This window comes from Oncorhynchus gorbuscha, linkage group LG22, assembly GCF_021184085.1.
Source record: "Oncorhynchus gorbuscha isolate QuinsamMale2020 ecotype Even-year linkage group LG22, OgorEven_v1.0, whole genome shotgun sequence".
In the NCBI taxonomy this organism is placed as follows: Eukaryota; Metazoa; Chordata; class Actinopteri; order Salmoniformes; family Salmonidae; genus Oncorhynchus; species Oncorhynchus gorbuscha.
The window spans coordinates 31187508-31205624 of record NC_060194.1 but is presented as its reverse complement, the minus strand read 5'-3'; the positions used below and the strand labels follow the sequence as shown (position 1 = coordinate 31205624).

Below are 18117 nucleotides of genomic sequence, written 5' to 3'. Positions count from 1 at the left end.
TCAGACTGAAAACATTCACCTGGAGACTAATATTTGAATGGACAGCCTACTACTCATGTAACATGGTCATCAGACTGAAAACATAACACTGAACCCTCCGGTCATCAGACTGAAAACATTCACCTGGAGACTAATATTTGAATGGACAGCCTACCTCATGTAACACTGAACCCTCCGGTCATCAGACTGAAAACATTCACCTGGAGACTAATATTTCACTATCCCCTGTGGCATTAGTAATCTCATTTTTATATTCACTAACTTTACTATTGACTAACCTCTCAATCTTTGAGGAAATGTTGTGCCAACAAGTTGCTGTGCAACTGCAAATAGTGATCTAACTTGTGTTTTCCTCATATCAAATCAGAGAGACTGCTATAAGCCAACTTTGACAGTGAAGGGCAAAACATGTTTCATATTTCAGGCTTGACATGGAATACAAACGTACAAACACTTCTATCTCTGATTGGACTGTGATTTCCTTGGTTTCCCTAGCAGTGAAGGTCATGAAGTTATAGTGCCCTCTATAGACCTTCTTCACACATAACAAGTAACTATGAATCAGATTACAGGATCTTTCATTTTATTTTCTCAAAAGTGTGTGTGTGTGCGTTGGTGTTGTGTTCAAGATTGAGCTGGTGCTTAAGTATTTTCTCAACCTGAGGAGTGTAGAGCTGCAACGGCCGAAACCTCATCTGGCGGCCGATAATAGGGCATCCTATGTGGGGGAATGTTGATGGGTTTCAGCCTCTCCCTGGAAAATCAAACTGGGATTGAACATGTTTCAGCATGGGTCTACTGGTCACAGATGATGTGGAGTGTGGTATGATCCGTGAGCCAAAGGTCAACAAATAAGTATAAAAAGTTATAATACTTTGACGAGAGAGATCCATAACTATGTTACATAACATTGCCTATTTTGGTGTGTATAACTCCAATAACTCCAATAACAGAAGACTGTTGACAGAAAGTATTCATACCCCCTTATTACACATTTTGTTGTGTTACAGTCTGAATTCAAAGTGTATTAAATAAATAGAAATCTCTCCAATCTACACACAATACCCCATCATGACAAAGTGAAAACATGTTTTTAGATTTTTTAGCAAAGTATTGAAAATTAAATACAGAAATATATAATTTATGTAAGTATTCACACCGCTGAGTCACATTTGGCAGTGATTACAGCTGTGAGTCTTTCTGCGTAAGTCTCTAAGAGCTTTTGCACACCAGGATTGTACAATATTTGCACATTATTTAGTCAATCGAGTTGTTGGTCATTGCTAGACAGCCATTTTCAGGCCTTGCCATAGATTTTCAAGCTGATTTAAGTCAAAACTGTAACTAGGCCATTCAGGAACATTGTCGTCTTGGTAAACAATTCCAATGTATATTTGGCCTTGTTTTTTAGGTTATTGTCCTGTTGAAAGGTGCATTTGTCTCCCACTGTATGTTTGAAAGCAGACTCTAGGATTTTGCATACCCATAACATGATGCAGCCACCACCATGCTTGAAAATATGAAGAGTGGTACTCTGTGTTGTGTTGGATTTTCCCCAAACATAACGCTTTATATTCGGTACATACAATTCATTTATTTGCCACATTTGCAAAAAGGATGCATGTTTTGGAATAGTTTTATTCTGTCATGTAGGTTAGTATTGTGGAGTAACTACAATGTTGTTGATCCATCCTCAGTTTTCTTCTATCACAGCCATTAAACTCTAACTGTTTTAAAGTCACCATTGACCTCATGGTGAAATCCCTGAGCGGTTTCCTTCCTCTCCGACTCCTGAGTTAGGAAGGACGTCTGTATCTTTGTAGTGACTGGTTGTATTTACACACCATCCAAAGTGTAATTAATAACTTCACCATACTCAAAGGGATATATATATATATATATTTTTTTTTTACCCATTTACCAATAGGTGCCCTTCTTTGCAAGGCTTTGGAAAACCTACCTGGTCTTTGTGGTTCAACCTGTGTTTGAAATTCACTGATCGACTGAGGAACCGTACAGATAATTGTATGTGTGGGGTACAGAGATGAGTTAGTCATCAAAAATCATATTAAACACTATTATTGCACACAGAGTGAGTCAATACAACGTATGTGACTTATTAAAGCAATGTTTTACTCTTGAATTTCAGCTTGCTGTAAAAAAGGGCTTAAATATTTATTGACTGTAGACATTTCAGCTTTTCATTGCACTTTGACATTATGGGGTATTGTGTGTAGGCCAGTGACACACGAATCTTAATTTAAAATGTGGAAAAAGTCAAGGGGTGTGAATACTTTCTGAAGTCACTGTATTACTGTAGCTTTCCCATCACATTGTTACTAAGCAGATGTGAACTTATAAATATAAATGATCCTGTGAATGTATCTTGAGTTTCATAAATAATACACATCAGTATTAACTAACCTCTTGCCAGCCACAATGTAAAACTAAGCCCTCAGAAGAAAGGTTGACCTTACTGGTTGAAGTTGTCCTTGTGCAGGTCATGTAGATATCTGGGCATGCGGGACTTGAAGACGTAGCGATAGCCAGCGTTAACGCTTTTCTTTAGAGTTTTCCTCGTTTGCTTCTGAGCCAGGTTGTAACGGCCCACTCCCACTGTGGTCTGGTTGAGGTGAAGAGAAGTGGGTGTCAAGATAAGATTGAAGGTCTTTCCTCAACTTAAAACAGGTCTATTTGGTCAGTATAAGAAAAAGAAAAGTAAAAACAAGATGAAGATTGATGATGTCAACATCACTCACATAGTTCCCCTGCATCAGCCTCTCGGCCCTCAGGGTGATACGAGGAGAGGAGGAGAGGAAGGGAGGAGGGTTGCGGTTCTCCACTTTGGGCAGACAAACATCTTCATAGAATCCATGACCAGAGTGTCTCTGCTGTTATTGTTTGATGTGAGTTTGAGGTATAAGACTGGAGGTGAGCCAGCTAACTACATCTGATTACTACATCTATGCTGCTAAAAGAGCAGGAACATATTCTGAATATCACTCTAATTGCATGGATATGATCACCTGTAAACTACTTGATATTTTAACTATGTTAGTCTACAATACAATGTATTTACATTGTAGAATACTCATTTACATGAGTCGACTATGACAGGGCTGTACTGACCGCTGGCCGTGGGTACTGGGGCAGGGAACCCAGGTAGATGCGTTCTGTAGGGAGGGAAGGGTACTGCTCTAGGGTGCCAAATGTGCCGTGGTGTCTTTTCTCTGGTCGCAGAACGTCCTCACATAAGACCTTTGCTGGCTTGGCGACCGTAGCCAGATTCAGATTGGCTTTTTTCTAGGGCAGGAAGGAGGCAAAATAACCCAATTATTCAGAAATAGCATGTGAAGGTATGTCCTCAAGACAAGCAACATTCAAGCAGGGTTTTAGGTTGAAATACACATCAAACATGAGGTTTCCTTTTCAACTGCTTATCACAATGGAAAGAAAATTATGAAACATAATGTAGTACGAAAAATGATAATTGAATCAGTTCATGATGGAATGGATCAATTATCAATCTTCACAGAGGATCATGATGACATACCATGAGATATCAATTATCCATTTTGTCTGTCAATTCCTCTACACGCACTTTAACAGCTCTCTTAACACTCAATGGCGCTCCCTTCACCGTTTTGAATATGTAATTCTTATAATTGTTCTTAAATATATTTTTATTTATTTAACCTTTTATACAGGTTATTCTAATTGAGATCAAATCTAATTGAAGGGCCTAGTTACCGGGGCTGCAAAATATCCACAGGTGATTGGCTTGTCTCGTCGGCCAGTGAAGAGGTCATAGGGACCTCGTTTGCTGATGTGGCGACTAAGGAGTACCTCAGTGAAGGTCGGTAAGTTGTAGGTACCAGGACACAGACCAGAGTCCTGAACACAGAGAGAAGGAAACATCAAACACCCATAAGCATCTGTCTGTGTTGTCTGTGTTGCTGCTGGTGAAAAACTACATCTCCCCCTTATTCTCCCAATAAACCTTGTTCATTCATTAATATATTCTGTTTCCCCTATACAGTTGAAGTCGGAAGTTTACATACACTTAGGTTGGAGTCATTAAAACTTGTTTTTCAACCACTCCACAAATTTCTTGTTAACAAACTAGTTTTATCAAGTCGGTTAGGACATCTACTTTGTGCATGACACAAGTAATTTTTCCAACAATTGTTTACAGACAGATTGTTTCACTGTATCACAATTCCAGTGGGTCAGAAGTTTACATACACTAAGTTGACTGTGCCTTCAAACAGTTTGGAAAATTCCAGGAAATGATGTCATGGCTTTAGAAGCTTCTCATAGGCTAACTGACATAATTTGAGTCAATTGAAGGTGTACCTGTGGATGTATCTCAAGGCCTACCTTCAAACTCAGTGCCTCTTTGCTTGACATCATGGGAAAATCTAAATGAATCAGCCAAGACCTCAGAAAAAAAATTGTAGACCACCACAAGTCTGGTTCATCCTTGGGAGCAATTTCCAAACACCAGAATGTACCACGTTCATCTGTACAAACAATAGTTCGCAAGTATAAACACCATGGGACCACGAAGCCGTCATACCGCTCAGGAAGGAGGCGCGTTCTGTCTCCTAGAGATGAACGTACTTTAGTGGGAAAAGTGCAAATCAATCCAAGAAAAACAGCAAAGGACCCTGTGAAGATGCTGGAGGAAACCGATACAAAAGTATCTATATCCACAGTAAAACGAGTCCTATATCGACATAACCTGAAAGGCCTCTCAGCAAGGAAGAAGCCACTGCTCCAAAACTGCCATAAAAAAGCCAGACTTTTTTTGTACTTTTTGGAGAAATGTCCTCTGGTCTGATGAAACAAAAATAGAACTGTTTGGCCATAATGACCATCATTATATTGGAGGAAAAAGGAGGAGGCTTGCAAGCCGAAGAACACCATCCCAACCGTGAAGCACGGGCGTGGCAGCATCATGTTGTGGGATAGATGGCATCATGAGGTAGGAAAATGATGTGGATATATTGAAGCAACATCTCAAGACATCCGTTAAAGTTAAAGCTTGGTTGCAAATTGGTCTTCCAAATGGACAATGACCCCAAGCATACTTCCAAAGTTGTGGCGAAATGGCTTAAGGACAACAAAGTCAAGGTATTGGAGAGGCCATCACAAAGCCCTGACCTCAACCCTATAGAAAATTTGTGGACAGGACTGGAAAAGCGTGTGCGAGCAAGGAGGCCTACAAACCTGACTTAGTTACACCAGCTCTGTCAGGAGGAATGGAACAAAATTCACCCAACTTATTGTGGGAAGCTTGTGTAAGGCTACCCAAAATGTTTGACCCAAGTTAAATAATTTAAAGGCAATGCTACCAAATAGTAATTGAGTGTATGTAAACTTCTGACCCACTGGGAATGTGATGAAAGAAATCAAATCTGAAATAAATCATTCTCTCTACTATTATTCTAACATTTCAAATTCTTAAAATAAAGTGGTGATCCTAACTGACCTAAGACAGGGACTTTTTTACTAGGATTAAATGTCAAGAATTGTGAAAACTGAGTTTAAATGTATTTGGCGAAGGTATACGTAAACTTCCGACTTGAACTGTATTGGCATATCTGATACATCTGATCTTTTCTCCAATATATACACAGCAAAAAATCACATTCACATTTAAGGACTACTAACTCACCACTATGATGTCTGGGAAGCGTTCCACTCCAGCACTGAAGTCCATCATGGGACAGGAGCCAATCGGCTTCCTCCTCCTCTCATCCAGCAGCCCAGATGGGATGCCCCCCTTCCCATAAGTCCCTGGGCCTGGAGTAGTTTGCTTCTGTCACATGACAAGGATAAATTACAATAATACCATTAATCAATTATCTTCTACCCAGTGGAGAAAAAGGAAACCGGTTCCTCTAAAGATTTCTTCCTTCTAGGGATTTTTTCCATGCCACTGTTCTGCTGCTCGTTCCTGAGTAGTCTAGGCTGAGTTACTGTAAAGCACTTGACCAATGTTCTAGTACCACAGTGACATACTTGTATGTGAGTATTGGTATCTGAGTATTTGTCTCCCTCTAGTGACGGGTTACAGCATTACCTTCATTAAGTCTTTAAACCTCTCCTCCCTGCTGTCACACACTCCTCTCACACTGTACGGCTTCTTACAGAGCTCTGTGAAGTCCTGGATGTCATACCTCCCTGGGCCTACCCTGCTTCTCTAGGTTGTGGAACAGCTTAGCATTAGTTACACTGGAACCTTCCACCAATATAATTATTATGTTTCATCAGTTTAGATCACATTTTTGATTGTTTGGTGGTAATATTAATTTCACACAGCTACATTTGTGTACAGAATCAAAATATAGTTAGCCTTCATACTGGCTTCGACTGGAGCTGAAAAGTCCCTAAACTGTTGCCCTCATTACAGAAGCATCAATGCATCTATATAGGACATGACAGACCAAACAAAAATAACAGGGTCTATTTCAGTGTCGGTTCTGTGATGTCGTGAAGTGATAGGTGCTGTATGAAACAGAAATAATTCCCCAACAGATACAAGTCATCATCATTATGATGGATGCTGCTCCCTCACCAGGAAGCGGTTGGTCAACCATGTGTCTCTATACAGCAAGTGGGGCATCTGAGCCTGCTGGGCCATCTCCTGTCCCCTCTTCCATCCTGGTCCCATGGCCCTGCTCTGGACTACCTGGGGGCTGAAGTCCCCTGTGTCCACCTCATACCGACCTGGACCCAGGTTACGCTTCTGACACAGACAGAGAGATACACAAACAGGAGTGGAATAAAATAGAATTGAATAGAAAATAAAATATCACTTTATTATTTCAGCTGTAGTTTATTAGTTCAGCTCAACGCGTGCATTGCACACACACACACATTTAGGAGGAGAGTAATGCAAAGCCTTGACACATACTGTATCTTCCAAGTAAATTGTTTTGAAAATCACATCAAATCGAATGAGATACTGTAATGTGCTTTTATTTACCAAGTCACTTATCAGTCTCTTGCAGTGGTTGATCTCTGTGAACGTGCCAATCTTCTTTTTGGATGGGTAGACTCCTGAAACATCAAACCTTATTGAGAAAAAGAAGATTGAAAGAGTTTATGATTGTTATTTATTTGGTGCTATAGACCTACAATGCTATAATAGATATCTACAAGAGGTGTTTACAATCATTATTGTCATGTTTCATAGAGGTCATTTCATGGAAATATTAGAAGCAAAGAACCTTGCAGACTGTGTTCCAAATGGAGCCCCTGTGAACTTTTTGTTGCTCATCTTTGATCATAACCTATTCCCAGGCATTTCCAATCAATTACAGCAAATGTCAGATGGCTATTGTTTACCTGTCCCAGAAGTGACGTCAGTGCCAACTCTGACGTCATGTGACATGTAATTAAGTCGTTATCTGGATCCATAATGTAAGCCAGCATAAGCTTGTCAATTGTTTTATTATAGTTGGCTATACTAGACATGTGTTCATAAGTAAATTAAATAAATAAATCTAACAATCGAAAAAAAAAATGTATTCGTATGAAATTGATTTTTAAGTATCAAAACGTATTTTACACATGCTCGCATATTCTGCAGGTGCCCACTATCTCTCAGTTGAGCACGGGTCAACTACTTGCCGACTGCAGTTCATATTCAGGTTCATATTCTCCTAAATTACATTCCTGGTGTTTTTGTGTCGACGAGTGGTTTTGCCTCGGCACATATTAGGTTACCTGTTGTTGGCTGTCCACATGTCCGTCTCTGACAGTGATTGCGTAACAATATCGACGGCCTTTGAGAATAATTAATTAAGCTATCGACGCATCGAGTTATTTCTCACGTTTTTGCAATGGCTCACGCTGCATTTGAAACCCGTCAGTGGAAAAGTTTGCTCCAATCTCTGAATGGAATCCTAGTTCATTATGGAGCGTTCAGGAACACAATGTGCACGTGAGGTCTTTTTTTCAAGTAGACTATGCCTGGGGGCAAGCTAACATGTTTTGTGTCACAGGTAACATGTCGGGGCTGATTTCCAATATACTGTTTGCTTGGATCGTTGCGCGTAAGCTACCCCTAAAGTTCTCTAACAATTGTATATTCAAGTAGGATTTCATAATATTTTATTATGGAAGAAGAGAGTGTGTACGACTCATTTCCAGATTTGAAAGAGCTGGAAAATAAAATTGTGATGAAAACTCCGGAGAGCCTGTTGAGGTGGATGCAGGGGGATGCTTCGCTCGGTGCTGAGTGGAGTTCTAATCGTCCGGAGGTGAGAGACAACCGCACCAGCGACAGTCTGACCGACAAGATCAGAAACTTGAAACTGGAGATGGTAAGGATTCCTTTGCAGAATGCAATTTTGAATAGTTCTGTACGATTTGATTATACAAACTGTGTGTGTGCATTCATTTATTCTGTTCAGTTGTTCTATGATTGAGTTTATTTTTCAAAGCTATACAAATGCTGAAAATAACTCTCCCACCAGACCATGTTTGGCTGGCATTAGTGACAACCACTTCACCTTTATTAATGACAGGTCTGTCACCACCTCACCCAGTTGAGGCCCTCATTCCATTCAAAACATTTTAAGTCTAAATTCCTCTGCTCACTACTGTCATCTCACATTCCCTCCTTCCACAGGGCTGTCTGCGTGCTACAGACGTGCGGATCCTGCACCAGCTGGTGACGGTGCATGAGGCTATGGAGGCTGTGCGCTGGCTGCTTGAGGAGCGTGGCACTCTGGTCAGCAGCCTGACAAGCAGCCAGTGTAGCCTGGCTGAGGGGCCTGGGTCTGGCTTGTCCCCTTGCAGGGAGGGCCTGAGTCTGGCCCTAACTAGCTGGCAGAGTCCTCTAAATGATGCCAATGAAGAACCAAAAGAGTTGAAATTACCAGATAGCATCTCTGGGGACAGCTACTTCCATATGCTCACAAATGCCGTTTCTTGTAATGACACAGGGTTGACACTAGAGGGCGTTGTTAGCCCTCCTGAGAGAACAGGAGAAACTGGGACACCGCACTGTGGTCTCCCAGAGGAGAGACAAGGGGCCTCGGAGGGTGAAATTGTGGGGGTGGAGGAACAGACCATTCCCAGTTGTGAGGTTCTGTTGGGGTATGACACTCAGTGGTGCTGGGTGGAGTCTCAAGACGATGTAACGTTTCTCTGACGTTATAAGCACAATTCAAAAGATGCTTTATGACATGAAACCTTCCCTCTTCGCCTACCAAAATTAGATGCAATGGTGCCAGTTGGACATGAGGTGCCGTCCTGGACTAGGAGCGACATTTAAATTGACATTAAAGTGTCCATGGTGGACTGGATGAATGCTAGTAGCATTGTTCTCTAGAGGAGCAAAATCAAGGCGTACTCATTTTGATTTAGCTACTTTGGTTTGTCAGTTGTTGCCCTTTTGCTTTTCAATGAGTCACCGTTGCCACTTTCAACTAGATGTAAATCAGATCGATGTCAATCACATTCTCACTATCACATGTTTTGCTAGAGAAGGCTTATGTAGAGGGCTCAGCAGAAAATGCATTGACGTTATGACATATCATAAATGGACGCAGACATTTGACATCTAAAAGACCATTAAGCCGATCACAACTCCAGTGTGATACTATAATGAACCCTTATCTTCTGGATGCAAATGTGTTACTCAGAATATTATTCTGTTGAATAAAATAAAAAGACAATTTTTTGCCCAACCATAGTCTCCAGCTGCACATTTTCAATTAATAGGCCTAAGAATGCATAAAGACAGCGTAGACCTGTGTGCCCTGTTCCTGTCCGTTGGAAGTTGGTGAGCCCGACATTGTCCAGCAGCTTGGTGGGCTGATGACGTGTGAGAATGCCAGCTATGTCAGGAGATAACAGTAACCTGTTGTTTAACAATTATAGGACTGTGACCAGAACCAGGACTTAAGTCCCAGATACACACACATTATTTTTAAAACAATTATCACAACAATACAATCGTAATAGGACAAATGTATTTTAATGCAGTGTTAAGATTAACAATTCAACAGAGGACCACAAGAAATAGAAACTAAACACCTGTCAATAAGCATTTGTAGATTTGGTAGTCTAGTCTGGCAGGAAACATGTAGAAAAAGACAATACATTGCTGATGCTCAGATGCTATGCACTAGAGGTCGACCGATTATGATTTCTCAACGCCGATACCGATTATTGGAGGACCAAAAAAGCCGCTACCGATTAATTGGCCGATTTTTATTTATACTAATGACAACAATACTGAATGAACACTTATTTTAACTTAATATAATATATCAATAAATTCAATTTAGCCTCAAATAATGAAACATGTTCAATTTGGTTTAAATAATGCAAAAACAAAGTGTTGAAGTAAAAGTGCAATGTGCCATGTAAGAAAGCTAACGTTTAAGTTCCTTGCTCAGAACATATGAAAGCTGGTGGTTCCTTTTAACACTTCAATAATCCCAGGTAAGAAGTTTTAGGTTGTAGTTATTATAGTACTATTTCCCTCTATACCATTTGTATTTCATTAACCTTTGACTATTGGATGTTCTTATAGGCACTTTAGTATTGCCAGTGACAGTACAGCTTCCGTCCCTCTCCTCGCTTCTACCTGGGCTCGAACCAGGAACACAACGACAAACAGCTACCCTCGAAGCAGTTATACCCATGCAGAGCAAGGGGAACAACTACTCCATGTCTCAGAGCGAGTCCCGTTTGAAATGCAATTAGTGCGCACCCCGCTAACTAGCTAGCCATTTCACCAGCCTAATCTCGGGAGTTGATAGGCTTGAAGTCATAAACAGCACAATGCTTGAAGCATTACGAAGAGCTGCTGGCAAAACGCACGAACGTGCTGCTGCTGCCTACCATCGCTGAGTCACACTGCTCGCTCTATCAAATCAGACTTAAATATAACATATCACAGAATAACAGAGCCGTAGGTCATTAATATGGTCGAATCCGGAGATCTCGAAAACAAGACATTTATACATTCAGTGAAATACGGAACCATTCAGTATTTTATCTAACGGGTGGCATCCAGTCTAAATATTCCTGTTACATTGCACAAAAGTCAATGTTGTCATAATTACGTAAAATTCTGGCAAATTAGTTCGCAATGAGCCAGGCGGACTAAACTGTTGCATATACCCTGACTCTGCGTGCAATGAACGCAAGAGTGACAATTTCACCTGCTTAATATTGCCTGCTAACCTGGATTTCTTTTAGTTAATATGCAGGTTTAAAAATATAGATTTGTGTATTGATTTTAAGAAAGGCATTGATGTTTATGGTTGGGTACACGGAGCAGTCCTTTTTCGCAATTGCGCATTGCAGCTATTATATTGTAATGACCTGACTAGATCATAAATGAACAATTGTCCAGACAGAGGCTTGAGTTTGCGAATTGACGGTTTATTAAACCAACTTTACACAGGCTACTGTTTGGGCCGTAGCACACGCCAAATAGATGACAGATAACCCACAAGCCAATCGTGACCTTCTCTTGTGAAGCCCAGACGTAAGAGAGAGAGAACAAAGGCTGAACCTGGTCTTAACTTCCAATGCTCCACCCCCCTGCCCAACCCCCCTCTACGCCACTCCGCCAACCACCAGGATGCCCGGCATCAGAACATTCCAGGCATTCCCGTGATTGGCAGATAGCAGGTTGATTGACATGTCGGACCCCGCGAACACCGGGTACTGGTCAGTACAACACAACCACCTCCTAGCCTAACACATAACACACAGCTGTCTGTGCGGGTCGCTACAATATGCAACGCAGGACACGCTAGATAAACTAGTAATATCAACCACGTGTAGCTATAACTAGTGATTATGATTAAGTTTAATGCTAGCTAGCAACTTACCTTGGCTTACTGCATTCGCATAACAGGCAGTCTCCTCGTGGAGTGCAATGAGAGGCAGGTGGTTAGAGCGTTGGACTAGTTAACCGTAAAGTTGCAAGATTGAATCCCTGAGCTGACAAGGTAAAAATCTGTCATTCTGCCCCTGAACAAGGCAGTTAACCCACCGTTCTTAGGCCGTCATTGAAAATGGGAATGTGTTCTTAACTGACTTGCCTAGTTAAATAAAGATGTAAATAAAAAATGTAAAATATATTTTTTTTTTTTTTTTTAATCTGCAAAATAGGTGTCCAAAATTACAGATTGTTATGAAAACTTGGGGGGAGAAAAAAAGGACCTAATTAAATAAGCCATTCCGATTAAAATCGGTCAACCTCTACAATACACACTGCATATATTTATCTAATTAGTTCACTTACAAGACATTCAAAGGCTCCGACAATTTACTCGATTTTGGGATTTTGCCAAACTGTAGGGTCATTTTAAACTGTGTAACAGTTTGAGTGGATTTACAAAAACAGGTTCTCCATATTTTCTTACATTTCAAACAATTCAATGGTCAGTGTTTCAAACTAAGCATTTGGAACAAAAGGAAAAGCATGCTAGCTAGCTGCTAGTGAAAGTATTAGTGTGAAGGATACCGTGTTGGTTGTAGTGCCTAAAAGTTTGAGACTGGGCGCAGCACCCTCATTGGCTTAGTCGACAGTGGCTGGTCATCCTCCTTCAGCCTAGGGCAGAAGGCTGGTCTGAGGTAAGTTTGACTGGCTGAATCCTGATCCAGGGTACAGTAGAAAGTGTAGAGACACGCCATCCTCACTGCATCATAGAAGCTCAGGATTCCACTGTCCACATCCAGAAAGACCCCGATCCGTCTGGGTGGGTTGGAGTCCGGTGCATGGAACGCAAATGCCAGCCAGTCATGCTGGGCAGAGAACTGCTGCTTGCTCTTGCTGTAACTCAGACTCCATGATTGGTCATCAGTCCCGAGCTTGCAGGTCACCGCTATCTGGGATGGGCCAAGGAAAGCTACACCGACGGCCCAAGAAGAGAGCCCCTCTACTTCCACCTCCCAATTGTGCACACCCTTGGAGGAGATAATGACTCCCATCACACAGTAAGGCCGATCAAGGTAACATGGTTCCTCATGTCGCTGGTCCTCCTCAGTCACCCACACAGAGCCAGAGTCAGGGTCCAACTTCAGTTTAGGGTGGGCACTTAATTCAGAGAAGAAAATGACATCTCCTACAGAGACATAATATTAGAGATACGAGCAAAAACGTTACTTTAAAATGGCTGACAGGAACAATTAGCTGGCCAAAAACACAATAGGCTTCTAATGTACTATAGTTGTGTGAACGCTTAGATAGCCGAATATTGAACTAATCAGTCTAATAATTATATATATTTTTAACTTGTGTTAACTGCGCTTCATGGAGACGTGTACCTTGAAATGTTTTCTGGAGAGTCTGGAATAGGGGAGTGATTCTAGATGAAGCCACAAGCTTGGTTCCACTCCAATTACTAAGCTTTTGCATCTGACGGGAACAAATGTCCCTTTGAAGCAGGTCTGCCCTGCAACAGGGAAATTTAAGATCACTAATGTTCAGAATTTACCGAGATGAACATAATGTTTAGCATATGTACAGTCTGTTGCAGCAATTATTTACATACTTGTAAAGACATTTGTCAATGAAATACTGTGGTGCTGGTCATTAAAAAAAGTTTTTTTTAAAGGAATGACATTTAATTATTCTACTTTGAGGGAATTGTTTGTGGGTGGTGTCTTCAGCTATAATTCAGTAAAAAATCATTTCAACTTACCACTCCTCATTCTTCAAGAGCTGTTTAATGAAATTGAACAGTCAAAATAAATCCTTATGAAAAGTAGCCATACTCTTAATGAATTGATAATTAGCATAAGTGGCACTGGGTGTGCTGCCTACTGTTTTTTTTTTTTTTGTGGTGCCAAATTTCAACTCTCATTTAGACTTACATCCCAGTACACTCCTAGCCTGGACAAACCAGACAATGCTGTGCTCACCATTATTTCAAATCAGCATTCAGTCTTTCTTTAAAAAAAACATGCATTATGCCCAAATCATGCTTTTGCTCTACCTGGAGCAGCACCAGGGGGTCACTGATGGTCTGAGCCTTCAGCAGGGTGTCCTGTGCCTGTGTCAGCCTGTCCTGCAGCCTCCTCAGCCCCTCTGTCCGCTGCTTCCCATTCCTGCTCTCCTGCACCATGTCTACAGAGAACCTCTTCTGCCACGCCTGCTCCTCAAACTCCAGGAACAGTTTGATTCTGCGCAGGAAGGCTGTGCACTCACGTTGCTGCCTCTCTAGACTGGCCTGTTAAATAAATGGGTGACCGTCAGGAGTGTAGCCTGATTAAACCAGACAGACACTGCATTCACGCTGGGGCCAGACAAACACTGCATTCACGCTGGGGCCAGACAAACACTGCATTCACGCTGGGGGTCAGACAAACACTGCATTCACGCTGGGGTCAGACAAACACTGCATTCACGCTGGGGCCAGACAAACACTGCATTCACGCTGGGGCCAGACAAACACTGCATTCACGCTGGGGGCCAGACAAACACTGCATTCACGCTGGGGGCCAGACAAACACTGCATTCACGCTGGGGCGGAGTTATTGACTTGGAGGCCCCAGGCAGAAGCCAGTCTTAGTTAAATGGACATGGGCGGGGGCCTATCAAGGCTACTGAACAAAGAGCTGTTCGGAGCCAGCTCTTCTAGGTGAAATAATTAAAATGCCCCTTACTACTAAAAAGTTATTTGCGTTGCCACAGAACAAGGGTGGGCAATAATTGACTCTAGGGCTACGCCAGGATTTCAAAGATCAACGGAGTACCCGCACAGATTTAAACATTGACTGATTTGTTCACCAAAAGCTCATTTGCAGGCAAGAAAAAAAAAGGCCGCGCCCATGTTTCATGAGGAAATAAAAGATCCCAGAAACGTTCCATATACACAAAAAGCTTATTTCTCAAAGATGGTAAACAAATGGTTTACATCCCTGTTAGTAAGTATTTCTCCTTTGCCAAAGTAATCCATACACCTGACAGGTGTGGAATATGAAGCTGATTCAACAGCCTGATCGTTACAGGTGCACCGAGGACAATCAAATGTACAGGTCTGTCATAACACAATGCCACAGATGTTTCAAGTTGAGGGAGCATGCAATTGTCTTGCTGACTGCAGGAATGTCCACCAGATCAGTTGGCAGAGAATTTAATGTTTGTTTCTCTACCAACAACCACATCCAACATGTTTTAGAGAACGTCAGTACATACAAATGGCCTCAACCACATGTAACCACACCAGTCACCCACATCCAGCTTCTTAACCTGCGTGATCATCCGAGACCAGCCACCCCGGACAGTTGATGAAACTGAACTGAAGCATTTCTGCACAAACTGTCAGAAACAGTCTCAGGGAAGCGCATCTGCATGCTTGTTGTACTCACCATGGTCTTGACCCAACTGCAGTTCGGCGTCGTACCCGAATTCAGTGGGGTACACGCTCACCTTCGATGGCCACTGGCATGCTGGAGAAGTGTGCTCTTCACAGATTAATCCAGATTTCAACTGTACCAGGCAGATGGCAGACTGCGTGATTGGCATTGTGCTGATGTCAGCGTTGTGAACAAAGTGTCCCATGGCGGTAGGGTTATTATGGGCAAGCATAAGCTATGGCCAACGAACACAATTGCATTGTATCGATGGCAATTTGAATGCAGATTGCGTGAGGAGATCCTGAGGCCCATTGTCGTGCCAGTCATTTGCCGCCATCATTTCATGTTTCAGCATGATAATGCACAGCCCCATGTCGCAAGGATCTGTACAGAATTCCTGGATGCTGAAAGTGTCCATGTTCTTCCATGGCCGACATACTCCCGTCATGTAACCCATGGAAAATGAGTGGGACAACATGCCACAATCAACAGCCCGGTCAACTCTATGCAAAAGAGATGTCGCGCTGCACGAGGTAAATGGTGGTCACACCAGATACGGACTGGTTTTCTGATCTACGCCATGACCTTTTATTTAAGGTATCTGTGACCAACAGATGCATATCTATTCCTTCACGTGACATCCATAGATTAGGGCCTAAAACAGGTGAATTGACAGATTCTCATATGAACTGTAACTCAGAAAACTCTTACATTTTTGCATTTATATTTTTGTTCAGTGTACATATCGTCTGTTTTACACTTTCAAGTTAGGGATTCATAAATTGTGGGCCAATACCTATATCTGTTATTTTCCTATTCAATATTGACAATACTGATATATTTTATGGACTTCCAACAATTCTAGCACAGATACAAACTGCAACCAAGTTATGTTCATGAGGCTAAAAAGGAAAATATGGCAAATGACTTGAAGATGGGAAAGGAGAAAAACAAATATTTAACCACAACATGAGTGAAATGCATCAGGGAAGAGCATAGTTAATAATTGTATGCAAAGGAGATGCGTGTAGAAAAAAAGTTGTCAAAACCACAATTGAAAATAATAAGTAACATGCTGACCAGACCGCACACGTTGATTTTGTCCACACACACCAGACACGCAGGTTGAAAAATCAGAACCAACTAAATTAATTTGGGGACAGGTCAAAAAGCAAACAATTATGGCAATTTAGCTAGCTTGCTGTTGCTGGCTAATTTGTCCTGGGATATGAACATTGGGTTGTTATTTTACCTGAACTGCACAAGGTCTACGTCGACAATTAATCCACAGATAAAAGGGTAAACCGAGGTGGTTTCTAGTCATCTCTCCTCCTTCCAGGCTTTTTAATCTTTGAACTTATATGGTGATTGGCATCTACACCTTTAGCACGACATCCGGTTAAAAATTTAGTCTTTCAATCACCCACGTGGATATAACCAATGAGGAGATGGCGTGGGTACCTGCTTCTATAAACCAATGAGGAGCTGGGAGAGGCAGGACTTACAGCGCAATCTGCTTCAGAAATAGAAAGAGTTCTATTTTAGCCCTTGGCAACGCATCTGCCACTACATGCACTCACTATTCAGACTAGTTTAACAGAAGTGGTGAGAGGAGCCTCAACATTTCATGTGGGTTTTGGGTTAATTGTCTTGCTGACATAGTCAACATGATAGGCTCGGTGTTACCTTAGAACGCGAAGCAGCTTCATCAATTTTTGCCAGGCCATTCTTTACTTCAGCCAGCCTCTCTTTAATACCCTGAAGTTTGACGTGACAGTTCCCCTATCAAAACAATTAAAGACATACCATTGATTAATTGTACAATTAGTGATTTACCAATTAAGAAGACACATTCTAATAGATTCTGAAAATAGCGCAAACTCAAAGTATCTTACATGCATGCTTATGCAAAAGTGGCAAAAAATATGAGACACCACCTCACCCTTAAAGTATCCAGCGCATCTGCCAGTTTCACGACATTGTGCCCATCCAGGTGCTTGGCCTCGGCAGGTAGCATGCAGTAGGCACACAGGGGAGTCTGGTCTGTCTCGCAGTAAAGTTCCTGTTCCTTCCCGTGCTCTTTGCAGAGTCTGCCAGTGTCGCCCATCGGACTCACCAGAACGTGTTGGCGCAGTACAGCGTTCTCCAAGTGTGGTATGATGTGGACGGTGCAATATGACTCTTTGCAGCTGACACAACTCTTTTCTGCGAACATCCTCTGATCACCTTTGCAAACAGTGCAGTCGACACCGCTTGCACGTTTACTGTGGTACTTTTCAATTATGTTGTTAAGTACCACGTTGTTTTTCAAGTTTAACTTTGAATCGCACGGTGCAAGGCAAAGAGGACAGGTGTAACATATACACAGTCTCTCGAATCCACCCTCGGCATTGATGTTTTCGACTTTTACCGCAGATCTTTTCAACTGCTTCACACAGCCTTCACAATAATTATGACCGCAGGGCAACGTCACAGGCTCGACAAATATGTCACGGCAGACGGCGCAAATAAGCTCCTCGTCAAGAGATATGACCTCCATGCCAAACAAATGTACGGTTCAGAATATAACCCAAAACGAGCGCGCTCTCTTCAATAACTAGGTAAATTGGTTGTGATGAAATCGAAAATTGAGAAGAGAAATGTATAAGTGCTTCGTCCAATCAAAACGGTCCGTTCCAAATTTGAATGTCACGTGACTTTACTGTACAACTTTTGAATCCGGTGCAGTTTCATTTACACATGTTCATTACTTTGTTGTTCCAGTTGAATTAC

The 18117-nt window shown here is 41.9% G+C and overlaps 3 protein-coding genes across 3 annotated transcripts; 1 reads left to right on the top strand and 2 right to left on the bottom strand.

Moving 5' to 3' along the window:
• Positions 1-654: 654 nt before the first annotated feature.
• On the bottom strand, positions 655-8000 carry LOC124009416 (lymphocyte expansion molecule-like). Its single transcript, XM_046321234.1, has 10 exons — positions 7738-8000; positions 6995-7082; positions 6584-6754; positions 6089-6208; positions 5681-5824; positions 3751-3894; positions 3130-3303; positions 2760-2891; positions 2478-2623; positions 655-754 (listed from the first exon to the last, which is right to left on the bottom strand). The coding sequence occupies exons 1-10, from the start codon at positions 7755-7757 to the stop codon at positions 655-657; spliced, it is 1239 nt and encodes a 412-aa protein (XP_046177190.1). The 5' UTR covers positions 7758-8000.
• On the top strand, positions 7639-9678 carry LOC124009852 (leucine rich adaptor protein 1-like). Its single transcript, XM_046322057.1, has 4 exons — positions 7639-7954; positions 8016-8066; positions 8164-8336; positions 8645-9678. The coding sequence occupies exons 1-4, from the start codon at positions 7927-7929 to the stop codon at positions 9167-9169; spliced, it is 777 nt and encodes a 258-aa protein (XP_046178013.1). The 5' UTR covers positions 7639-7926; the 3' UTR covers positions 9170-9678.
• Positions 9679-12123: 2445 nt separating this feature from the next.
• On the bottom strand, positions 12124-18012 carry LOC124009851 (tripartite motif-containing protein 75-like). Its single transcript, XM_046322056.1, has 6 exons — positions 17288-18012; positions 17032-17127; positions 13983-14216; positions 13689-13708; positions 13312-13439; positions 12124-13109 (listed from the first exon to the last, which is right to left on the bottom strand). Exons 1-6 carry the CDS (start codon positions 17882-17884, stop codon positions 12526-12528), a joined length of 1659 nt encoding a protein of 552 aa, XP_046178012.1. The 5' UTR covers positions 17885-18012; the 3' UTR covers positions 12124-12525.
• Positions 18013-18117: the final 105 nt, after the last annotated feature.